This window comes from Cetorhinus maximus, chromosome 15 (assembly GCF_964194155.1).
Source record: "Cetorhinus maximus chromosome 15, sCetMax3.hap1.1, whole genome shotgun sequence".
Taxonomy (NCBI): domain Eukaryota; kingdom Metazoa; phylum Chordata; class Chondrichthyes; order Lamniformes; family Cetorhinidae; genus Cetorhinus; species Cetorhinus maximus.
This window is the reverse complement of record NC_135893.1, coordinates 4,279,910-4,306,073: the sequence shown is the minus strand read 5'-3', so window position 1 is coordinate 4,306,073 and position 26,164 is coordinate 4,279,910. Positions and strand designations below refer to the sequence as shown.

Sequence of the window (26,164 nt, the reverse complement as noted above, 5' to 3'; positions counted from 1 at the left end):
GTTAATAATCACACTTTAAGTTTGTAAAGACCAGAAACTCTTTATGAGTAATTTTGCCATGCTGTCTGATTCAAAACAAAAACCACATTGACTGGTTATGTACGCATCACTGGAACCCTACACATACCACATTAAGTTCCTAACTATTTCAGATAATGCAACAATATATAACAGATCAGACTCTGTAGTAATTATGGTTTTATTTAGCGTGTAATGTACCTTTGAGCATAACACTTGTTAAGGAAGATCACATGATCCGTAGTAACCAATAGGAGAGTAGCGCAGGCTATCTCAGCAATCAGTGTAGAGATGGAGCTGGAGTTGACAGCACATGTGTAGTTGCTGTTGAGTATATTGTAAATAAACTTAATGTTTCCACCCAAGAAGTGTCTGCAGGTCAACCCTATCATTAATAATACAACAAACTGGTGATGAGGATAAATCAGATCCAGCTCTGCCCCTCACCCGGCGACTGTGAGTGTTTAAGAAATTTAAAAAGAAAGGAAGATATACTCACCAGGTAATGCTGTCGCTTTAATTTAAAGAAAAAACGGGCCCCGATCCAAATGGCTGAGAAATGTCCCGGAGCACTCCCGACATTTAAAAAAAAAACAAAATTGCAAGACCCCTGAGTGAGAATCCACAAGGCAGGTGAGCAAAGCAAAAAAAAAAAAGAGAATGTGTACTTAAATTGTAAAATAGGCAGCAGCCCCACAGACTCAGTAGGTTAGAGAAGCTGGCACACAGCCTGTGAGTTGAGAGGGAGGGGCAGTCAGGGTGGAAAGCAGTGCTGCAGTTTTGAATTGAGAAATGGCCCTGCAGAATCGCCCAGAAAAGGGAGAAGAAATCGCTGCTGTGTTTTTTTCTCCCCGAACAGGAACAAAGTTTTACAAAGTTAAAAGAGAAGGAGGCTCATGATCGTGGGGATCCTGCCAAAACTCAAAAAGTGTGGGAAACACAGCGCAGAAAAGCTGACAGCTGCCAAGACAGCCCAAGTTTAAAAAAAGGTAACTGCTCTTAAAGCAGCAATACATTTAAAGTGGTAAATACAAGAAAAATGGCTATGGACAGAAATTTGAAGGGACCCCAGAGAGAGGGCAACTCTGCGGAAGGCATCAAGAGATCCCAGAGGGAGGGCAACTCTACCAAGGGCAACAGGAGACCACAGAGGGAGTACAACAAGAAGTTAAATAGTTGAAAGAGAAGTTGATTGTCCTTCAAGATCAAATGCAAAAGGAATGTGTAACCATTCAGCAACATGAAAAAATGAAGGCTGTCTCAAGCAAGAGAATGGAAGTACAGCAGAAGAAATGTGAAGAGGGCTCAGGGGAAGCCCTGGTGATCGGAGGGCTCACAAGAAGCCCTGGGAGTTGTGTATAGCTGGATACAGCCAGGGCACAGGAGTTGAGCCAGCTCAGTTAAGCTAGCTGTCTAGCAAAGAGCTAAAGAATCAGCTATATGAAGCCAAAAAGGCTTTGGAAACAAAAGTCGCAGAATTTCCCAAGAGGCAGACAGATAATGAAATTTTGGGAGACTCAGCCACTGAGCTCAGACAAGTTGAGCTTGCATCTGAGAGAAGTCTGGCCAATCGTGAAGTCAAAAAGAAGGCCGCGATTAAATTCTGTGCTAGAATGAAGAAGGCACACAGAAAGATGATACAGAAATACTCATAGGGCCTCCACCTGGTTGAGGAGAAAGTGAGAGCCATAAGAGAGGCACCTGAGCCAAAGAACGTCTCCGAGCTCAAATCATTCCTATGAATGATTAACTATAATGGGCGGTTCTTACCTGATTTGTCTACAGTGCTGGCCCCCCCCGCATTCTCTACTCAAAAAGAACCAACGTTGGTCTTGGGAGGCGCCCCAGAAAGAAGCTCTCATAAAGGTGAAACAATTGTTGGACTCATCCAATCTATTAGTGCATTATGACCAGATGAAAGAACTGGTGACGCCTCTCCCTACGGAGTGGGAGCAGTGCTCTCTCATCGGATGGACAACGGCACGGAATGGCCAATAGGTTACGGTATCAAAAACGCTCACCACAGTGGAAAAGGGATACTTGCAGATAGAAAAAGAAGGCCTATCCATCATCGTTGGTGTCAAGAAAGTACGTACACAGCTGCCATTTTACAATCGTTTCAGACCACAAACCAATGCTAGGATTGTTTAGTGAGGACAAGGCTATACTGCCCATAGCCTTGGCAAGAATACAATGATTGGCTTCAATTCTGGCAGCATACAAATACACTTTTGTACACAGGCCTGGCAATCAAATCGCAAACGCCGATGGCCTTAGTCGTTTGCCTTTACAAGAAAATGATGAGCACGTCTCAGTTCCACAGGAACTTGTTTTACTGTTAAATTTCTTATATTCTTTGCCAGAATGTGCTGGACAGATCAGAGGCTGGACAAATCAGGACCCAGTCCTATCTCAAGTACGAGATCAAGTGCTACATGGTTGGTCACAGGAGCCTGTATCTGACGAAATGAAACCGTACTTCAACAGAAGACATGAAATAACCAGCCAGGATGGCATTTTATTGTGGGGAGCACGAATGATAGTTCCTCCAAAGGGAAAGGAACCACTTTTACTACACAGTGCCCATCCAGGAATTTCCTGAATGAAGACCACAGCACGCAGCTATCTATGGTGGCCTGGGATGGATGGTGAAATAAAGAATTTAGTAAAGCTTTCTGTGCAATGTCAGCAACTGCAAAAGTTGCCAGTGACAGCTCCATTACACCCATGGGAGTGGCCAGGTAGACCCTGGGTGCAGTTACACATTGATTACATTTGACCTTTCCTGGGAACAATATTTCTGCTCATTGTCGATGCCCATTCAAAATGGTTGGACGTATATGAGGTGAAGTCACCAACTTCAGCCGCTACAATTGAGAAACATTGTCAGAGTTTTTGCCATTCACAGACTACAAGAAGTAGTCATTTCCGATAACGGCACGGCATTTACGAGTGCCAAGTTTCAACGGTTTATCAGCCTCAATGGTTTCACTCATGTGAAGTATGTACCGTACCCACCCTCCCTTAAACGGCCTGGCCAAAAGGGCGGTTCAAACGTTCAAGGCAGGCATGAGAAAGCTAACTGGCGATTCCTTGGCAACCAAGCTAGCAAGCTTTCTTCTTCATTACAGGACTACCCCTCACACAACAACAGGTATCACACCTGCAGAGTTATTGTTGAAATGCTGCCTTGGGATGAGATTGTGCTTAATGCCGAATTTAGAGGGGAAGGTGGAAAGGAGTCAGGGAAGCCAGAAAACTAGACACAACTGGCATAGTCGTGAGAGGAAATTTACCGTGGGAGAGCTGGTATACGTGAAGAACTTCAGGGAAAGACCAAAGTGGTTACCGGGTGAAATAAGTGCATTGACTAGAACTCTGTCTTACCACGTGGAGGTGGAAGGTCAGACCATCCAGAAACATGTGGACCATCTAAGGAAGAGAGAGACAAATCATCAAGATTTGGTTCCACCAGTGACCATGACTGGGTCTGCATTTCCTGTTGAGGATACTCAACCCAGGACTGACATGTCTGATGTTCCTATAAGAGGTTGAGGATACAGAACTGCAAGTGCTCAACGAAGCACCTGATGTTCAGGCAACTCTGGAAAAGGAGGTTCTGACAAAGAATCTGAAGTTGTGGAGCTGCGACATTCCACACATACCAGGAAACCACCTGAAAGTCTGAACTTGTAAATTCCTTACCCAGTGTAAATATTGTGTTTTGAAAAATATGTACTTATAAATATAATATGTATAGCTGAGTTAAAGGGCAAGGAATGTAGTAATTATGGTTTTACTTCATGTGCAATGTACCTTTAAGAATAATACTTGTTAAGGAAGATCACATGATCTGTAGTAACCAATAGGAGAGTAGCGCAGTCAGTGTAGCGATGGGGTTGGAGTTGAAAGCACATGTGTAGTTGCTGCTGAGTATATTACAAATAAACTTAATGTTTCCACCCAAGAAGTGTCTGCAGGTCAACTCTATCACTAATAGTACAACTCGGCCACCCTATAACAGACTCCGTCAACTTTGAACTGAACTTACTTATCTGCGGTAAGTGTCTGCAGGTTATGGTTGTTGGGGAACGCAATGCTCTCCACCGACTCCCAGGTATTACAGCTCAACACCTCATCATGTACACTGCACTTGCATTTTGTAAGTCATAGGTAAGGCCGTTGGTACTCATTTTCCTTGGAAAAACAAACTCAATTGGAAAATGTAATTCTAAAATACTGATCCAATACAACGAAAATAAATGTAATTTAGTCATTGCTAATTTATGCTGAAACAATGGCCTTGGTCCTAGGTCTTAGTTCAGGGCTGGTTTTAATTTTAGATTGTTTTTGAGTGTCAGTTTTTTGGAAGATATTTGTCAGCTTTTCTGAGTTTGTGTATTAGCATACATGTGAACTGAACAGTTCTGCAGAGAAGCACCATTTCCACAATGCATTTGTTGGTTATTTAATTACTTCTAAATCTTAACCTAAAAGGACTGAATTTTGCCGTTCACTAGCTGCCTCCAACCCACTATAAAGTGCTCAGTTTCCAAAACTATAGAGTGATACACAAAAGTAGTTCAGACGTTCAACTAAGACTTATGTTTTTCTTATCCAGATGGATTTGTTCTATTTCGGAACTGCAAGTCTGATAAAAACACTTTGTGTGGTTGCGCTAAAGGGTACTTCTGCAATAAAAGTGATCTTGGTACCTGCTGGAATTGCAAAAGTTACACACCATGTCCACCAGGTGAAGGGGTTAAAATGCCAGGTATGATGTTAGACTGCATGTTTGAAAGGTCAGTAAGCCAATAAAGTCATTGAGAAAGCATCCCAGTATTAAAACTATAGAGTTGATGTAGAATTATAGAATCTTACAACACAATCGAAGGCTATTTGACCCATCAGGCCTATGTCAGCTCTTTGAAAAAACTGTCTAATTTACTTCACTCCGTAACTTTTGCCCCATAACCCTGCATACATTAGTCCTTTACAGGTATATGTTTTATTGCCTTTTGAGAATTTTATGGAACCTGATTCCATCTCCCATTCAGTAGTTCATTTCAGCTCTTAGCGCTCTTCATTGTGAAGAAATTTACCTTTAGGTCCCTTTACTTCTTTTATCAATTATGTTAGTTTTATGACCTCTGCTTACTGATGAACTTGCCCGAGGAAATCGTTTCCCCCTAATTGCTTTATCAAAACCCCTCATAATTTTGAACCCCTCCCCTATCATCATGGTTATTGAAAATGAGTTGGCTATCACAGTGGCACAGACACTGGTGACCTGCTGTACTGTGCTGCAGAAACGTAAGTTGTATGTTATCTCCTGGAGGTGAGGTCTAAATTCTCAGATATGTAGGACATAGGGGACACCAATTTGCCATTTCACTTACCTACATTCTCAACCATATTTTCAAGCTGGCTGAGTGGTAGAACTTTTGCCTGAGTGAGGAGATTTTCGGTTTTAGAGCCCTGCTCCAGAAATTGAGCACATAATCTAGGCTGACCCTTTACTGCAGTACTGCAGGAGCACTCTATGTTGGCGGTATCCTTTGAATGAGCTACTAAATAGATGCATGCCATATCATCCAGATGGATGCAAAACAAATTTCACAGCACTATTAGAAGATCAGGTGTCTTGGCCGACATTCATCCGTCAAGCTACACCATTAGAAAACAGATTAACTGATCACTTACACGAACGCTGCAGTGCGTAAATTGGCTACCAAATTTTCCTCATAATTTTGTGTATCAGATAATAATCTATGCTTTAGTATGGTTAAACTAGCTTTTGTATTACGCCTGCTTAACATAGTTTCTGAGTTAAGGCAGAGGGAAAGGATGTGGACCTGGTTCATGACGTGGTTTTCTACCTTCTATGTGTCGCTATCAAATGTAAGCATTCCAATTCCAAGCAATGAGATGGGAGTGACAATGGTGCCCACCACCTCTTTCTCCATCCCTATTGCTAAGGGTGCTCAGAAAGAGGTGTTGGGCCCTGCGCCAGCTGTGCTCAAAGGATGAATCAATACAGGTTTTCGTCACAATCTGCAGAAAATGCAGTTACTGTTTCCATACAGAGTTACTGATACTCAACAATTCCCCCCTTCCCCAAAAAAGACAGGTTCCAAATCAAATAGTATAAATTTGGTATGTCATTTTCTCAAATTGTGGATTCCATCATTCCAAGAATTCATTTTTTTGTATTCTTTCATGGGGTTTGGGTGTTGCATTTGCTGCCCATCCCTAATTGCCAAACTGAGTGGCTTACTGGATCATTTCAGAGGGCAGTTAAGAGTCAGCCACATTGCTGCAGGTTTAGACTCACATGTAGGCCAGATCAGGTAAGGATGGCAGATTTCCTTCCCTAGAGGGCACCAGATGGGTTTTTACAGCAATTGGTGATGGTTTCATGGTCAACATTACTGAGGCTAAATTTCAATTTCAGATTTATTAATTGAATTTAAATTCCACCAGCTGCAATGGTGGGATTTGAACCCATGTCCACAGGGCATTAGCCTGGGCCTCTGGATTACTCGTCCAGTGACATTACTAATACGCCACTATCATCCGCATCAACATATAGAAATAAAATACAGGTCTGCACACACAAACAATATTTCAAGTGTATTTTTTTATTCATTCATGGGATGTGGGCATCACTGGGTAGGCCAGTATTTATTGCCCATCCTTAACTGCCCTTGAGAAGGTGGTGATAAGCTGCCTTCTTGAAATGCTGCAGTCCATGTGGTATAGATATACCCACAGTGCTGTTAGGAAGGGAGTTCCAGGATTTTGACCCAGCGACAGTGAAGGAATGGCAATATATTTCCAAGTCAGGATGGTGAGTGACTTGGAAGGGACCTTGCAGGTGGTGGTGTTCCCATGTGTCTGCTGCCCTTGTCGTTCTAGATGGTAGTGGTGACGGGTTTGGAAGGTGCTATCTAAGGAGCCTCGGTGAGTTCCTGCAGTGCATCTTGTAGATGGTACACACTGCTGCCACTGTACGTCGGTGGTGGAGGGAGTGGATGTTTGTGGATGGGGTGCCAATCAAGTGGCTGCTTTGTCCTGGATGGTGTCGAGCTTCATGAATGTCGTGGAATCTGCACTCATCCAGGCAACTGGAGAGTATTCCATCACTTTTCTGACATGCCGTGTAGATGGTGGACAGGTAGGGTTATATGCTCCTGAACAGGCCATTCGCTTTAATAGGAACTGACGAGTGTCGAAGCAGAAAATATCAGCTGTCACCTGCACCTTCAACTTCCTGATTACAGGAGAAGTTTGATGATGGTCAGGGGAGAGGACTGCAATGTGTGTGACTGGGGAGAAGTAATGGAGGAGAAAAATACATTGCTGAGGTTGAGAAAAATTGGGTGGAATTGCCAAAGGGTTTTGCCAATTTCCTGTTATAACTTTGCCGCAACTTCTGGAGAAGCTTTGCAAAAAATGCCTTTGGGCAGGATTTTTAGCTGCCGATTGGGGTGTGTGTGGAGGCAAACGGGTGCAAAAATTCACACCACCAGCCAGAATTTGCAGGTACCATCCCTCAGGTACCCCGAGGCATCAGAGACTAGGTCAGCTGCCTGCAGGTGACCCCCCCCAGTAGAAGACCAGGGTAGTGCCCCAGGGAGGCTTTAATGCCTTCCCTGCCTGCCTGGGTTAGGGATAGGGAAAATCACTGTTGGGTGACTGTTTCCACACAGTGCAGGTATATGACCCTCATTTGAGCTTAATGTCGGGTTCCCGAAGCCACAGGGAAAACCCTTCCCAAAATTAATCTTCCAGTCCTTGTTTAATGTCTGTTTCAGCTTGTTATCTTTCTTTCTTACAGTTGCCTCTTTCTTTTCTTTGTATTCTTTAATATCTTTCCAAATTTTGTTTTCTGCTTTCTATTTTTGAAGGTTTCATCTTATCAGCCTTTCTGCCACCAAGGCTTTTGACAAAAGACCACAGGGGGCACTATTGGAGAGGTTTAAAGGGGTGGAATGAGGAGTAGAGTTAAGGGAGGAGTTAAGGCAGTTTTTCAAAGTGCTTGGAGTAGGTAGTGGTCTCCCACATTGTTCTGCCCTGATATAATTTCTGTTCATTGTGCATTTTAATGATATGGCAATGGACTAAAAAGAATGCTGTCCAAATTTGGAGACTATACTAAAATAAGAAGAATAGTGCATGATTCAGAGGATGAAAGAAAGATGCAAGTGTATTTTAATAAGATGGTGAGGTGGACAGCAAAGGCATCAGGTGAAATTCAGTGCTAGTAAATGTGAGGTGGTATATTTAGGTTAAAAATAATTATACTTTTGAATGGCGAAAGTTTGAGCAATGCAAGACAACAGAACATTTTGGGAGTTCTGGTTCATAGGACCTCAAGTAGATAACGTCATAAAAATAGCTAATGGAATAAGTGGGTTTTATGGAAAGAGCTATTAGGGATTAAACTGGATAACTGATCAAAGTCCACAATTAACATGCATTGCTGGCAGCATGATAAACTGGTGCTACTCGCTGATTTCTGGGATTGCTGCATGCAACTGGCACTCTGTTCATTGGCTGCAGGCATCAGAAGGAGATCCAATATCGCAAGTGACTGACGTTATTTAAAGGCAGCCTGCACCTCATAAAGGGAAGGTGCATTGTGGTTGGAAGGAGTGGCGAGAATCATTTGAAAATGAAATCTGATACTGAGGAATGGTTGAGCACCACCCTCGTAGGAAGCGAGTTCCAAGTCATTACCCCTCACTGCGTAAAAAAGTTCTTTCTCACATTTCACCTCCCCCCACCCGTATCTCTTGCCCAAACCTTAAATCTGTATCCCCGGGCCCTTGTACCATCAGCTAATGGGAACAGCTTTGTTTTGTTCATCTTATCTAAACCTGTCATAATCTTGTGCACCCCTATCAGATCTCCCCTCAATCTCCTTTGCTCCAAGCAGACCAACCTAAACTTGTAGCTTAATTACCTTATTCCTGGAACCATTCTGGTAAATCTTCTCTACACCTTCTCAAGGACCCTTGCATCCTTCTTAAAGTGTGGTGGCCAGAACTGGACATAATACTCTAGCTATGGCCTCACTAGATTTTTATAATGGTAATAGAGTATGAGGCAATATATATTTGTTGATTTCTATTTTTTTTGGTGTTTTCAGTGTGGAGGCTGAGGACTACAACGCCTGGCATGCCTGGGGTTCTGGTAGAAGCACAGAATGTAGCAGAGGGATTGGCCACTGTTATGTTGCAGCAGATGATGTGTGCCAAGCAGATCAAATCCATGAGGGAAACTTGATCATGCAGTCACAGCAGTTTTGCAACTTGTATTTTATTTCGAGATGCGTGCCCTGAATTCAGTAGTAATAAGTCCACCAACACACTAGAGATTTATTTTAGGGAACTAAATTAACATTTATTAACAAAAGAAAAGATTTCAAGCACATACATAGGTCTACAAAGTACTACTATAATAACTCCTAAAACCCCTAAATAATCTGGCTTCCGGTTACACCTCCCATTAAGGCAACATTAAAAACAAATTGATTTAAACAGATCCAGGCAATTCAACACAATATCCTGGACAGTAGAATTTAAAGTGGCTTTTCCCAGCTTCGGTTTCTGTAGACAGCAGCTTAATGCACAACTACTGGAGGCTTTTCACACTTCTGGTGGACCTTACAATGCCCTTTCTGACATAGCTTCAATCCCCTTTACACATGTTTCTCCCTTTTAATGTAATTTTCATTGTTCCCATATGTCTTTGGAACTTCACTTTTCTCATAATATAAATCATTGCATCAGTAACCTTTGGGAAAAATAAACACACTGCTTGGCCTAGCTTCTCTGTCTAGGTGTAACATCCTACCATCTCTTTGAAATTCAAACTACCCTGATTTATCAAAAAATGCAAATTCTCCTCACCTCACATTCGAAAACTTCAACCATGTTTACGTATTTAGCATTTCAAACCCAGCTTCTTTTGATGAGTCAAAGCCTCCAGACCAGCTGTCTCCAACTCAATTAAACCCCCCACACACACAGGCAGAGAAACTATCCAAACCCCACTATTAACCTACTTTTACAATAAATCACAATAATATTCTGAGAATTATTATACTTTTGTGACACTACACATGCGCAAAGCATTAAAGCATTTTTTTTCTAGCAAAATGTTACCCACCTGACTGGGTGTGTGGCGTGAAAACCAAAACACAAGACCTTGGGCTTTGGCCATGTTAGAGAAGCCAATGTGACAAGGCTAGTCAGGAACTAAGGAGGCAGCACCTGAAATGCTGTCGCTAGCTCTGTGCAGTTCGGGCTTGGAGAAAGCTGGGAGTTGATAGCTCCATGCAACTGACATGCTTTTGTTAGCTCTGTGGGGAGCTGGAGCGAAGAAAAGGCCTGAGAGCAATGTCAGCTCAAAGAAGCTGAAGTCTGCTCCATGAAAGGCAGTTATTAGCAGCAGTGTGGCTGAGGAACTGGGACTGTGCCTGGGGTCAGACACTGGAGTGTAGCCTGGCCAGCACAGTGGCACACAGTCTCAGAAGCAGGTCAGCTCAGCTGGGGAAGAAGAGCAAGAAGGCTGGATCTAGGAGCAGATACAAGAGAGATTTGGGATAGAGTGCCTTTTGGTGAGGATTGTACCCATGGAACTTAGGTGGAGTAGAGCTGCTGTCATCCGGAGATCAGACTAGCTCTTTGAAGGAGAGGAACTGAAATTCCTCATGAGGAAGACAGAGTTTAAAAGAATTTTTGTGACTCAGCGGTGTCTGACGTCTGGATGGGTTGCTGAGAAAATTCACGGAATCTGTCTTAATATGCCATTTCATGTGCAGCTTGTGGTGTGTTTGACCACGGTTTGCCTGTTAATTCAAGTTTACCTCATGTTAATTCTGGATGTTAAAGTATTTACTGTTTGCTCTGTTGACTCTTGTACAGTAAAATTTCTTCTGTTTAAAACCAGAGAATCTGGTGGCATTATTCTCTTAATAAATACCTGGGATTTCAAATTTAGTCTACTTTAAACAAAAGTTACTGATCTCTAACTGGATCATAACAAAATTGTGGGTCACAGCCGGGGTCATAACTAGAGCTTCAGCATTACTTCCCTCTATTGATGAAGTCCAAGCTGCATTTTTAAAATTATTCAAAGCAAAAACTACTAGTTAAAAACAAAAAAATAATCCCATCGTGATGCATCCATAGTCACAATTCTTTCACACTTTCTGAGCAACTATTGAACTACGTAGGCTTTATTTAAGTCAAACGCTTCAGTAGTGGATTGTACAGTTGTTGGAGAAAGTGTTTGAATGCCAACACAGATAAGGGACTAAGTTGTGTTTTTAAGTGTTTGATTAAGTGAATTAGCACAGGCTTAAAAGAAAAAAATGCCAGATACCTGATTCGTGAAAGCTACAACTGATGCAACGGAAGTCAAATGTTTTATTTAAGGCCCCATTAACCAGATTGTCTCTCATTTATCTTCAGACGCCCTTTCTAAAACTCACCCCAGAAGGCGGTTTTATTGGCAAATCTACTGGTGACTCACTGTGGAATAGAAGTCAGTGTTTCAACTGTCCCCTTGGCTGTGGACACAAAAGGCCACAAGGCCAGTCAAGTTTAAATAAGAGACTATGGCACAGACCCTAGGTCTGGAACTGGAAGCTAAAATAAAATGCAGTTTGTGCAGCTAGTAGTTTGAAAGAAGGTGGTGACAGAGTCAAAGAAGTCAGCTCATGAAAAGGGGAGGATACATTTTCCCCCTGTCTATGAGACGAGAGGTGAGATTGAACTAAGTAGGTGGAACTTGCTTTGACAGTTACTCTGTATATACACTTGTCATCTATGAAATATTACAGTTTAATGATTTGTATTGAATCTTATCTCACCGTGTCTTTTACTTGCCTTTGAAAAGTTTGCAGAAGCACACGTAAGGGCTTGCAAAAGGCACAATATTCAGTTCGGATCATATAGGGATTCTGTTGTTGGACCACTGTGTTACACTATCACACAGTTAGCTTTTGGGCTTTATTAGCACACCCTTAAGCATAAGATACTCAGGCTGTTTAGAGCAGTAGCCAGGAAACATGCCACTGCAAATAAAGCCCACTAAATAGTTTTGGGTCCCGGCAACCAATCCTGCTCATTGACTGAATCGCTTCTCGCAACTTTACTCTTTCAATTCGGATAGCATATAGTAGCAGAGCATCACAGGAAGTCACATCTTGCAAGTAAAATTCGTAACTGCAAATCACAATACTTGGTATACAAGGAAAGTGGCAGCTTTCTCTGCTCCAGACTCCCCCCAAGCCCCTTACATGACCCTCTCAAAATATCCTCCCTGTCACCTTCTAGAAGCCAGCACATGGCTTAGAGCTGCCTGATCTTAGGGCGGGAAGTGAGCCCGTGGTATTTAAATGAGGCCTGTAAGTTAATATCATTGAAGGCCTGTTGTTGATTCTGGGAGGAAATTAACTCCCTAGAGAGATGTCCCATTATATACCGGCTCCAAATTAACTCCCTGTATTGACAGTGCTTCATTCACACATCTCACTGGTGCAAACTTGTTGAAAGGTTAAAATTATTTGATTTTCTGAAATTTGTGATATTGCCACACCTGCTTTCAGGAACATATACAACAGATATTACGTGTGAGCAGTGTCCTCCTGGATCATATTCAGATACACCTACAATTACAAGGAAATGCATGCCAATTACTGAGTGAGTACATCAAAAGTAATCCAGAATAAAGTTTATATCAATTCATTACAGTGTAGTTGGCTGTCATTTATAAATGTTTTTAAAAGTGAATTTGATGTAAAAATTATATTTCACATCTTTCTAATCTAATTGAATCAATCTTTCATGTTATATGAATTTCAATTTCTTGTTTCATTTTCTCCCCTTTCCTTCTGTTGGAGGACACTGGATTTCAGTTTATTGGATAAACTGACAAAGACTGGCATAATTTTAATAAGCTGAGCTCTGGCTATACCTTCCTCAATGTATAGTTACTGAATAAGACTCAATACTACAGGAGTCGCGAGCAAAATATTGCATAAATATTTGTTTTATCAATCTAGCAGTCCCAAGTGTGCAGTCAATTACCCTAGACTCTCACTTTGCATCTGACCCCAAGAAAAAATTTCAAACTTGCGAAGTTTAGCATCCCTTTCCAGAAATTTCTAAACCTGATACTGAAAGAAAAGAACATTTTCTGTCATTTGTACAGGTCATTGGACACTGGATAAAACTGCAACTCAAGTTCTGACAATTTCATGTCACACTGCACTGTGTAATATTTTATATTTCTAATATACAACTAAGGCTAATATAGAATTTCACAAAAATGATTGATCAAATTGTGGAATGTGAATTGGTAAAACAAATCCTGGAATCTCAAGTAAAGAAAATAGAATCAGTCACTGCAAATCATTGGCCTTAGTCATCGTTGTAATTTCAAGTTGTTTTTCAAGTTATCTATCAAGTGTTGTTAGCTTTCTAGTTTAATATGGATGATTTTTTTTTTACCTTGTATGAAGTATGTGTGCAGAATGTACACAAAAAACAGGGCCACACAGTTTATTAACATATATATCTGGGAAAACACACCGCTTGTTGGATATAATTAGCATGTACCATTGCAGTATTAATCAGAGAAATAATTTAATCAGGATAGCTTTAATAGAGAGAATTGTTGGGCCATCAACATGCTTTTGTGTGCAGAGATCTTTAGAAGACTATGCAGATAAGGTTAGATGAAGTAGGGTGGGAGGGCCACAAGCTATCCTCAGATACAATGTGGAACATAATTTGGGTTTTGATAACTGTGAAAATATCTACTGTATAACCTAGGCATTGAACAAAAGTTTTAAGTAAGTAATAGTGTTTAGGCTAATCTCCAGAGGATTGGATTGTTGCATCCCCGGAAGTGCGACAGAGCCAGATTTTGCTCTCTTCTATACCCTGATTCTGATCCCATCTTAAATGCTGGAGATGGGATCATTTAAACAATTGGGGCAGGTGACCACAAAACTGAGTCAAGTTCCATTTTCATTCATCTGCCACAGATGTGCATTTTTCAACACTGGTCGTTGAACAGGAGCCAGGAGGTAGAATCCTGACTGAGTTCTCCCTTCCTTAAAACTCAGAGAGCAGGCCACCTATAGCCCTCATTGACTCAGCATGGACCAAGAATTAAACTAGCAACCTTCAACTTTCCATAGTTAGTTCATATACGTTAGCACTACACCAAGTAATGTCTTTATCCATGCTGCCTTTGGAGCAAGATTGAAAATTACACTCCATTGATGCAATTTTTTTTTGATGCAAATTTTTTTTGCAAAAATATACTTAGTTCATAAAATACCTAAACAAACATTATAAAGCATTTCAAAATGGCCATCACAGTGCAATGATATTCAAATTTTCTGCATAGATCATGTCGCTCTCTGAGGTGCTTCAATACAATTGTGATACATGTAATAGTCACTGCATACATTCAATGTGAGTCATACGGCCTGAGGGGATCTATACAATTCCAAGCCCTTGGTGCACTGCAGCTGAAACGTCTTAGACCGCGACCTTTCCCCGTTGCGCATCTGCGGCGGCTGCCCCAAGCTTTAATGCGTCCCTCAGCACGTAGTCCTGGACCTTGGAACGTGCCAGTCTGCAACACTCGGTCGTGGACAACTCTTTGCAATGGAAGGCCAACAGGTTTGGGCAGACCAAAGAACCCAATTGAAAAGGAGCCCTTTGTACTGCTTTCACCCCTCCTCCTGCTTTCTTTTTAATATTCCCACTTTTCACAACCTCTTTGCACTCCATGGTGGTTCTACTTTTCTCATGGTGATTTCATTTCTAATCTGTCAAAATATTTCACAGACAAATGATGCTCATAATCAATTGAGACATTTTTGAATCTGGAAATTTCTAAAAATTGACTGTTACTTTGATGTTCAGTGTAACCATTTAAATAAGTTTAAACTAAACCAAACCATTATTTCTATCAATCCTTGTGGTACACAATGCGGCAATGACTTAAAACTTCTTTGGTTGAAGAACCTCTTTTCAAATGGATTAGGAATGACAAACACCCATCTAAATTTAACACTATTTAATATTCATAATATGAAAGTGCTGCATGTAAAGAGTGTTTTAATAATTCTGTTAAGAAAACAGGTATTTACTTAGGAACATAGGAACAGGAGTAAGCCAATTAGCCCCTCGGGCCTGTTAGAATCATAGAATGGTTACAGAAGAGTCTATTCGGCCCGTCGTGTCTGCAGAAACTTTCTGCAAGAGCAGCACAGCTTATCCCACTTCCCTGCCCTTTCCCCTGGTCCTGCTATTTTTTTTCCCTTCAGGTGCTCATCCAATTCCCTTTTATAAACCAGAATTGAATCTGCCTCCACCACTCTCAGCTGGTGTCTTCCAAATCCTAACCACTAACCACAATCCTAATAACTCTAAAGGATGTGCAGGAGCAGAGGGACTTGGGTGTCTATGTGCATAAATCATTGAAGGTGGCAGGACAGGTTGAGAGCGCGGTTAAAAAAATCATACAGTATCCTAGGTCTTATTAATAGGGGCATAGCGTACAAGAGCAAGGACATTATGTTGAACTTGTATAAGACACGAATTCAGCCACAGCTGGAGTATTGCTTCCAGTTCTGGGTGCCACGCTTTAGGGAAGATGTGAAGGCATTGGAGGGAGTGCAGAAAAGATTCACGAGAATGGTTCCAGGGGTGAGGAGCTTCAGTTATGAAGGTAGATTGGAGAAGTTAGGACTGTTTTCCTTGGACAAGAGAAGGCTGAGAGGAGATTTGATAGAGGTATTCAAAATCATGAGGGGTCTGGACAGAGTAGAAAGGGAGAAACTGTTACCACTTGTGAAAGGATCGGGAACAAGAGAGCACATTTCAAGTAATTTGCAAAAGAAGCAAAAACGAGAAATGAGAAGCAAAAATGAGAAAAAACTTTTTCATGCTGTGAGTGGTTAAGGTCTAGAATGCACTGCCTGAGAGTGTGGTGGAGGCAGGTTCAATCAAGGAATTAAAAAGGGAACTGGACTGATATTTGAAAAGGAAAACTGTACAGGATTATGTAGAGAAGGCAGGGGAATGGAACTAAGTAAATTTCTCATTCAGAGAGCCAGTGCAGATACAATGGGCCAAATAACCTCCTCCTGTTCTGTAACAATCCTGTGATTCTATTGACAAAACCACCTGCAGATAACAGTAAGGTGGGTGTTGCCTGTTTCCCACTGAAGAGTCTGTTTATCCTTGGTAGATGCCTGGAGAGAGCACAGCATGGAGCAAACAGTAGCAGCACAAAGGGAGAGCAGGAGCACTGGGAAAGCACAGCACAGAGAGATCAGGAGCCTGAGGAGAGCAGAATGTGAAGAAAACAAGGGCCCTAAGTGAGCAGGTGCCTGGGGACAGCAGAACACAGGGAGAGCACTAGGAGAGTCGGGGAGAGCAGGAGCACAATGGTAGAGCACAGAGAGAGGATGAACATAGAGAGAGCAGAGTACTGAGAAAGCAGAAACCAGGGCAGGGTGGGGGGAAGGTGGAATGGAGAAAGCAGGAGTGCAGAGAGAACTGGAATCTCGAGCGATCAGGAGCATGGGGAAGCAGAGCATGTCTCTGAATGCCATTCACTCACTCACACCTGACCATGGTACCCTGGGCTATCACCCATGCCACCCACCTGTTAGGCCGACACTGTGTGGCAGGATCTCTGGAAGGTCTTTATCAACTCCCAGGGGACCGAGCCCAAGTTTGAAAACTATTGTAATAGGGGATCGAACTCATACTCCAATATGTTTAAGATGAGATTTCAATAGGGGATCACTTAATTAGTATAAGAGTTACAAAATTAACAATGAATATTTGTCTTAATTAATTGTTCTGCACTTTTCCCTCAGTTGTCATGCATTAGGTATGGTTGCGACAGCGCGAGCAACAAATGCAAAAAATGCAAAGTGCATATACCCAGAGACTATTGTTATACCACTTGTAGTATTAGCAATAAGCTCCGCTGCAGGAGTTATATTCTGGAATGGACAATGGCTGAGATGTAGAAGGAATATCAGGCATGATGATTCAGGTGCGTGAGTCAGTTAAGTTATCTGTTCAAAAAGTCACTTGATTCAGCCACTCCGAATCCCAATCTGCAATTACCTGTGCTTAGTTCTTTGTCACTCGAGGAAACTCTAGGCTTGTGTGTAAAATGAGACTGGTAAATGTCTTTTTGTAAAACTATGCAATTCCTGATCAATTACAATATAAGTCTCTACAAATGTGAAGATCAGTACATTTTCCCAGATAATGCAGTTGGAAACCTAATCTTTCAGCTCTACCCTTTCTGACACCAGGCGATGTCAATTAATTAACCTGCACATAAAATTAGATTTTGCAATCATAGATGCAGGATTAGGATCACCTCAATTATTTCTGAAATAATTTATCACCTTTCCCTTGTCATTTTGGTGAGGTTACTGTCCCCACTCAACTATATTTAAGGCTTCATTCATGCATCAGGATTAGTTATTGTAGCAGGTGGTAGAGAGAGCATGACAACCATCTTCCTTCTCACCCACTGTCCATGCAATTGCACCTCCTGCAAAGAGAAGTTGACAGCAGTCAGGATTGGCAATGATTTTTCCTGTTTCTAATTTGGAACCTTCACGGTCTGTTTGATTCAGCTGTTCATTGAATGTATTTGCTGTGCCATTATTTGTCTTCAAATATTTGTCTTCAACTAAAACTGACTGCCCTTTTGTAAGTCACCCCAGGCCCAGGTGAGGGTCCCATGCTCAGGGTTACGAACCATGGCCAACAGCGGAACCAGTGAATTTTTGGTGGTGATGGTGGAAGAGATGGAGCCTCGAGGGTCAACAGCTGGTTACGGGCGAAGGATCCTTCATGGAGAGGACTTGTGTTTCCATTAAGCACACGCGAGGAAGGCAAGGGGAAACCACCTCATGTATTCTTTTCCTAGTCGTATTGCTCATTGCTCATTGGGAGGCTCTTACAAACAACTGAAGAAGAAAGCGCAAGGTGTAGAGAAATGAGCAGAGAGCTGCCCTTGGCAAAAAGCAGAATACTGTGGATGATGGAAAGCAGAAATAAAAATAAATGTAAAAAATTTGAAAAAAAGAAAACGTTGTGTGAAAAAAGAAACTCAGCAGGTTAGGCAGCATCTGTGCAGAGAGAGAAACAGAGTTAACATTTCAGGCCTGTGTCCTTTTATCAACAGGGAAAAGCTTGTTCGAGCAAGGGGTAGGTGGGACAAGGACAAGGGGAGGTCTATGATGGGGTGAAAGTCAGGAGAGGTTAAATGACAGAAAAATTAGTCCTTCAGAGCAAAAGAGAATGGTGATGGGGCAAGAAAGAAACAAAAGATGTGCCGAGAGCTGGTGTGCTGCAGTCTGACAGAAAAATACAGAAGCAAGGAAACAAAATGGGTGAACAGACTTTATGGTCTGAAATTGTTGAACTGAGTGTTGAGTCCGGAAGGATGTAAAGTGTCCGGTTGAAAGGTAAGAAGCTATTCCTGAAGCTTATGCTGAGCTTCACTGGAACTGTGCAGCAGGCTGCAGACAGAGTGAGAGCAAGCTGGAGAATTAAAATGACAGACCACCAGAAACTCAGGGTTGCGGACAGAGGAGGTGTTCTGCAAATTGGTCACCCAAACTGCGTTTGGTCTCCCCAGTGTAGAGGAAACTACTACTAAAATTCTTGCCTTTCGATCTACCGTCTTTGCTGACTCCAAAAAGCATGGATGCGGAATTAGCACCGTTGGGATCCACAGTGCTACTGGAGATGTCACTATTGAAGCTGAGCACCTTCCTGAGGGTATACTTTGCACCACCAGCTGCTCCTGGCATGACACACGGAACACAACATCTTGAAGTGTGTACCCTGTGTGCACCAGAAGCTTCTGAACTCATCCCATCATGACATCACACAGTTGATGTGATGGTCTAATGCCAAATTTGGATCACGCAGGTCCACTCAACAAATTCACTTGTCACTCACCAAAGATCAAGCATTCAGCTGCAAGATGGATCCAGCAATAGAATCACTTAAAGGTACAGGCACCCACATAAGGTCATTTTGAATAACTTCTGCTATTTCAAAGCCTCTGTAAGTACTCTGGAATGTTTTTGGAGGTGTTGTGGTGAATTCCTGGATTTGGCAGGGCATGTTGCTACATCCTCACAGGGAGGGCAGAGCAGTAGGTGGCCTGTCCATACAAAGGCTGTAACAGGTATGAGGGCAACAGTGGCACTATCTCTGGGTCTGCAGGGTGATAGGGAGATGCAGCAGAGGCTTCAGTGAGGGCAAGCTCTGCATGATACCCACTGCCAAATTGGAGCCTGACTCCCCCATGCTTCTTGACAGTGACAGGAGACTGTCCAGAAGACCAGCTTATGCCCCAGCATGTTGGTGAGCATGCCCATCAGCGTTCTGCTGAATGCCACCCCATTGAGGTCCTTATCTGACTCCTTTGTAGCAGAACTTATCTGGAATCTGCATGAAGGGGAAGGTTGGGTGAGGGAAAACAAGAGGTCCGTGATGACACCATCAGCAGCTTCTTCATCATGTCAGAGAGCAGGATGAGGGTGAGCTGGGAATTGAGAAAGGGCATAAGCAGGAATATACTGTCATCCTCAATGTCCTCAACAACATTGAATGCCATGAGCTCTACAGTACCCATCCCTGCAATGTGAAGAACCATCTCCTCGGTAGAGTTTAGGAAATGCTGGTGTCTTTGTCCCCCTATGGCTCCCTGTACTGCCTTCTATTGTGTGCCTGTCCTGCAAGAGAGAGGGACAAATGTCAGTGATTGTATTGCACTACATTTGGCTGATGTGCTGAATAGCTGGAGGTATGTGGAGGCAGTGAGAGGTGGGTTTGAGGCTGGTAGCATTAGTAGTTGTGTGAGAGTGAAGTGCAGCACCTGGATATTATGTGTGAGCCCTGAATTCCAGGGAATACGGCTGGGTGAGTGTTGGGGGTTTGGTGCACTGAGCAGGGTGAAGAGGCTGGTAGAGAGGTTGGCAGGAGATCGCAGGTAAAAATGCATTTACTGACTGTGACCACCAGTGTGAGATTTTTAGATTTGTAGAATTGCTGCCAGACCCTCATGTCCGGACCTCCATAGCCACTTACCCCCCAAGCCCTGCTGAGGGTAGTCCTTGAGGGTCTTCTGGCCCCCCATTAATTATGGTCAGTCTCCTCATTCATGCCACCACTAAACCTTCAACACTGCATCCTAGACCCTGGAGCCCTCTTTTTGCTGGTGTTCCATTTTCCTTGTTTACAGCTGCAGCAACAGGATTTAGCAGCATCCTCCTGTAATTCCTTGCAGCTTTCCTTTAAGAAGGACAGACTGCCTTTAAGAACAGAAGGCGCTGCACCATAGCACATGCTGCTCAGCTCCCTGACAATCACAGAGGCAGCCAGCAGTGTGGCAGATGCTCAGCTCTATGCCACAATCATGTAAGTGAGGTGGAAGCATCAAATATGCGTGCTGCCTACTCTAGAACCCATTCAGGCAAGTCACAGACTTGACCCCAGCACCTGAGTAATAGGGTGGACCAATTTTTGGCCCTGTATGTTTTATTGTAAACAGAATAGACTCATGTTACAGAGTTGAGTATTTATACCTGACTGGTCCAGATTACCTTAACTCATTTATGTACTTTTTTTTGTTCACTTTATCAGATAATATCCAGGATGAAATAGAAAAACAAGAAAAGGTATGTTTGTTTTGTTAAATGTATATAAATTAGCCGTCATGAAAACGTGCTTTATGTCAATGATTTTAATCCACCAGCTGGAAACTGGAATTCAAACAGAGTTTAAAAAACAGAGACTAAAGGTAACTTGAGTTTGCAGCTAAAGATGGCTACCCCACTTTGCATCACTGTACCTTCCACATTCCAATCCATTGAGATGGAGACATCAACGATAATGACCTCAGGAGTATGAGGGAACCACATTTCCTGTCCCCATTTGTATGGCGTCAAAGGTATTCGACCGGTGGTGAACCATTAAACCTAACTGCCTGAACAATAGGACCCTAGCCAAGGCGGCATCCCCAGACATGAACTTATCGAGCTATAATGGAAGTACCTTAAACCCAATCATTTGAAGAATGGGACCCCTAGTTGTGAAAGGGGAATTCCCAGACATGAACTGATTGAAGTGACAAGGGGGAATACGCTAGTGACGTCTATGTTTGAATCACTGGGTGACAGTCATGTGACAGACTCACCGTTAGTGTGTTTAAGCTTCTGTTTTCTCTGCAGTAAGAGGACAAGCGGTTGAGACACTGACGAGGGAAGACCTGAGTGGGGACCCTCCTCCCTCCCTCCCTCTCCAACCCACCTTGCAAGCTTCGAACACCGTTTGCTAATCATGACCACCCAGGGATTCCCTGCTGCGGACAGAGATTTCTTGAAGGAAATCAACCCCACACTACTGTGTCCAGAAGAACAACCAAGTCAGCTATGTATAACTTTAAATTGGAAACATTGGGACCACCAAGGAAAAGTCGCAAGACTTCCTGAGGCCAGCCAAGTCACCAACCTCCACAGACTGTATACCCCTTTTATCTCTTTGGACTCTAATTTGACTGATCTATCCTTCGTCACTCTGTAACCTATTTGTGTGCATGTCTGGATTTCAGGTGTGTGTGTGTAAGTCAGAGCGTATTTTATTATTTATTTAGATCAGTTTAAATATAATGAAGCTAACCTCTTTCTTTGTTAAACTCAAGACAACCTGTCCAATTAGTTATTTTATGAACACGGCATGTAAACAGTCAAACACCTAAAAAAATCTGTTGCAGTCAAATGAGGAGAGGGAAAGGAGGGGAGCCTTTCAACCCCTCTCACCTGATCATAACCGAAATTTGAGGCTCTACATCTGTGATTGAATCCACAGAGAAGCGAGAAATTGGAAGTGGGAAATCAAATTGATCCCTAGCAATAATGGTAAGTTAAAAACTTCAATACAGGTTTTCTTGCAGTTTGCAGTGCTAGAGTACTAAAAATGTTCACATTTGAAGTCAGTCCCTTCCTAGGATAGAGTGAAGTAACTTCAGGCAGTTTAAAAACCTGATCTATTGAAGAGTTAAGGAGTAAAGCTAGGCATTTAGAAATACATACCCACCCAAAGACTAGGAAATCCAAAATCCTAAAACTTGGGGCCAACCATTTTGAAACTGAACTTAAAAAACAGGAGACAGGCATAGAATCTGACACAGACAGGCTAGGATTAACAAGCATACAGCTGGAACAGCGGAGACTAGAGCTCAAATTCCAAGAAGGAAAAAAGAAGAAAGAGAGAGACAGGAACAGAAGGAGAAGAGCGAGTTCTAGGTAAAGGAGAAAAAAAAGAGCATTCCAGAAGGAGAGGCAGGAGAGAGAGTTAAGGCAGCCTGAACTGAGCAGGGAAAGACCTAGTGAAGGCATCACCAGTGAGAGAAGTGACCCTAGCTCAGGACAGATCTTAAAGTTCTCCCAATTGATACCGCAGTTCAATGAGGGAGATATGGAAGCATTTTACATCTCATTTGAAAAGCTTGCAAAACAGTTGAAGTGGTCAGCAGAGGGCTGGACCTTGCTACTGTGAAGCAAGTGAACAGGAAAGGCCCACGAGGCTTATTCTCTATTGTCCGACAAGTGTTCATCAAACTATGAGATAACCAAAACTGCTAACCTGGGCGCATATGAGCTGGTACTTACTGGAAGTATACCACCAAAAATTCCAAACTCTGAGAACAGCCCAAACAAACTTTCATCGAGTTTGAAAAGGTTAAGCAATTTGCTTTCAACTGGTGGGTACAGGTGCTTAAAATAGAGTCCACCTATGAAAGCCTCAGAGAGATGATCCTCGTTGAGGAGTTCAAAACTCACTTCCGCTTTCTGTAAAATCCCACATGGAGGAACAGAAAGTTTCAAGAGCCAGCTAGGCAGCAACCCTGGCTGATGATTATGAATTTGTCCACAAGCTCTTGCCCGAGGGAAACCCTTCCCTAGTCACCCCTCAAAAACCTGAACAGGGTCGAAGGAGGCAGGGTAATAGGAGGATGAATAGCCGTGGGTGAGAAGGGAAAGCTGGAAACGTAGGGGGGACCCTCCTCAGGACAAAAAGGAAGGTGCTGAGAACACGAGTGAAGCCTGAAAGCCTGTGTGTTTCCATCGCTAAAAGGCAGGTTACCATCGAGCTGACTGCTGGAAGCTACAGGGAAAATCCATAGGATTTGTTGGAAAAGGGGCCCTGACAGAAAGCACATCGCAGGCTGTGGCTCTAATCGCAGCAGTAAGTCACTGTAAACATACCACTGTGAGTGCGAGAGAGTAATAAAATCCCTGCGATTTTGTATCTAAAGGAGAAGTGACCCCCATACCGCTCGAGTGAGGACATACTAAGGGATACAGGGCCACCCAGTCCTTTCTGCTGGGAAAAGGCATAACCTTTCCATCAGAGAGTACTATGAATGCTAAAATATTAGTGAACAGTATCAGGGGAAGGTATACCCCCATCTCTTTATATCATGATGATTATTTTGTGACTCGTAACCATGGGGATTGTCGCTAGTTTACCTGTGGACAGGGTCAACCTGCTCCTTGGTAATGACCTGGCAGGGGCAAAGGTGGTAGCTTCCCTAGTGGTCTTAGAGAGACTGACTGAGGTTGGGAGACAGGAGAAGGTTCCTGGCACTTTCCCTGATGTGTGGTGACCCAGTCCATGGCCAAACAAGTTCCATCAGAGCAGGCTGAACCGGCACTACAGATGGATGACCTTGCCATCTGGTCATCTAAAACCTTATTTGGAAATTTAGATGAGTCAAAGGATATGTGTTAAGCAGGTCTTCCTTGGTTGAGATTCAACAAGCCGACTCAGTGTTTAAAAAGCTAACACCTGCCCAAACTGAAGCTGAAGCAGAGGGTATTCCAGCGTGCTACTATTTAAAAATGAGGTGCTGATGAGAAAGTGGAGACCTCCTCACATACCTGCGGACAAATAGTGGAGAATGGTCCAGCATGTGGGGGTGCTGCCGAGGTACCATAGGAAAATATTGAGGATAATCCATGAAATTCCAATGGCTGGACATGTCGGTATCCGAAAAACCTAAGCCCACATAAGCCAGAATTTTTACTGACCACACTTCCACAAGGGTAGGCTGGCCAATTTCTTTTTCATCCAAACACAGACCCTTCTTCCATGAGCCTCTATTATGTTAACCATAATTTTTGTGGTAACTGTCATAACTTATTTCTCTCTACAGACCGTGGAAAGTGAAAAGGAAAATCGGCCAGTAAGTGATGAACAAATTCAAACTAAGAGGAAATCAATTTCTTCAGAATATTCTAGTTACAATGTGGAGGAAGAAGAAGAAATGGAACCGGAATCACTCTCAACCTCTAACGGTAAATATGGCACATTTTACGGGACTAGAATCCCATGGTTTCACATGCAAATTAATAAGCAGTTGATGGAGGTTGGGTGCTTGCTGGGAAAGTGGGGATCAGGGGTGCCTGACTTCTGTCCCTTGACTCAAATGGATAAAAACATCAGGCACTCCCCAGCCACAAATTCCTGACCAGTGCCTCCTTTCAATGCTCAAAATTTAAAATTGAATGAGAAAGAGCCAGTTTGAAAAGCATTAATAGTAATTCTTTTTCCAATAACATACTGGGCCAGAAATTGCTGGAGTGGCGAATCTCGTGGCAGGTGGCCTTAATTGTATCTTTACCTGACCGTTCACTTTGCATTTATCTTTAATATGCAAATTGCTGGAACATCAAAGTGATTATGACGCAATGATGTCAGTGTTGCATCTGGGACCTCATGAACGTGCTGCCCGATGGCTTATCCCACTGACAGAACCACATGGCACCATAAAAAGCTGAAAACAGATGCCTAGCTCAGTTAAGGTTCGAGATACTCAGAGGTGAGTGACCTGTAACTATGGAATGAATCCGCTTTAAAGAGTCAGTAACATTTAAAATACTATTAAAACCCTTTTCACAGTGCATTAAAATGTGTTTTGAACATATGCTTTTTCACAGAAAATGCCTCGAGGTGAACAATAGTAAAAGATTGCAGAATCTTTGGGGTTAAGGATCTCTGGGGCTAAGGATCTGTGTGCCATCCTTCAGGAAGTGGAGAGGAGGGATGAGCAGCTGCTGGGGACTGAGGTCAAGGACTCCTTGCAAGACTAGCATGGTCATATGGAGGAAGGTGGAGGAGGGTGAACAAACCCAATAGCATCACAGACGTTGGGGCTGTCAGAAAAATTACTACGATCTGACCAGGACAGGCAGGTAAGCATTCTCAAATTCTCAATTCATAACTGTCAGTGAAGTGTAAGAATCCTTGGAGACTCCCTACTTTGGGTTTTTTTGCTAATTACTAACACTAAATTAAGTATTATGGCTGCATTTTTTTTTTTTAGTTTCTTGTTGCACTTATCCTGCTTTTATTCCTGGTGTGACTACACTCTATGTAAGGATGGTTGACAAGTGACAGGATGGGAAATTGTAGTTTGGGCCTTCATTGACCAAATATTTTGTTGTTCTGAAAAGTGTGAAGGGGACCAAATGAACAAAGGGCAGACATCAGCAGAAATCTGGCAAAGCAGAAAACTGGCTGTGTAAGAACAGCGAAATAAAATATATCTCAGAGGCACTGAAAGTTAAAGTTTAAAAAAAAACTTGACACCAAGGCCACCATTTGGCCAGACGCTATCCCTGGAATGTCCCAAGCTGTTGTTACCGAATCGTGGGGAGACCAAAGGTCTTCAGAGATTTGATTTGAGACAGATGACACTAGACAGCTTTTGTAATTGGTCTGTTCAAATGATAGCTAGGCAATGATTGGGTTAAATCACCGTAAGCTTTGCTTTAATAGGACAGTGTAAGAAAGGGTTCCCAGTGAGGGGAGGGTGCATTCGAAGGAGGAGAGGGGTATCCAGCCAGACGAGGTCCAGGACCAACCTGAAAATGGAGGTGCCATATAGGAGGACTGGGCTGGCAGGGGGCCAAATGAGTACATGCCAGGTTGACCTGCACAACCAGGGAGTGATTATGTTGTGACCAGGATTCTGCCCAGCACTTAATGGTAAT

At 42.8% G+C, this 26,164-nt stretch overlaps 1 protein-coding gene across 1 annotated transcript in view; it reads left to right on the top strand.

Moving 5' to 3' along the window:
- The window catches only part of LOC144690349 (uncharacterized), a 48,363-nt gene extending 23,005 nt beyond the window's left edge, over window positions 1–25,358 (top strand). The window contains exons 5-9 of the mRNA XM_078557752.1: window positions 12,641–12,734; window positions 16,943–17,124; window positions 20,751–20,785; window positions 24,325–24,990; window positions 25,109–25,358. Of these exons, the coding sequence (XP_078413878.1) occupies window positions 12,641–12,734; window positions 16,943–17,124; window positions 20,751–20,785; window positions 24,325–24,639 (626 nt within the window). The 3' untranslated portion in view covers window positions 24,640–24,990; window positions 25,109–25,358. The remainder of the gene's footprint in view (window positions 1–12,640; window positions 12,735–16,942; window positions 17,125–20,750; window positions 20,786–24,324; window positions 24,991–25,108) is intronic.
- The last annotated feature ends 806 nt before the right edge of the window (window positions 25,359–26,164 follow it).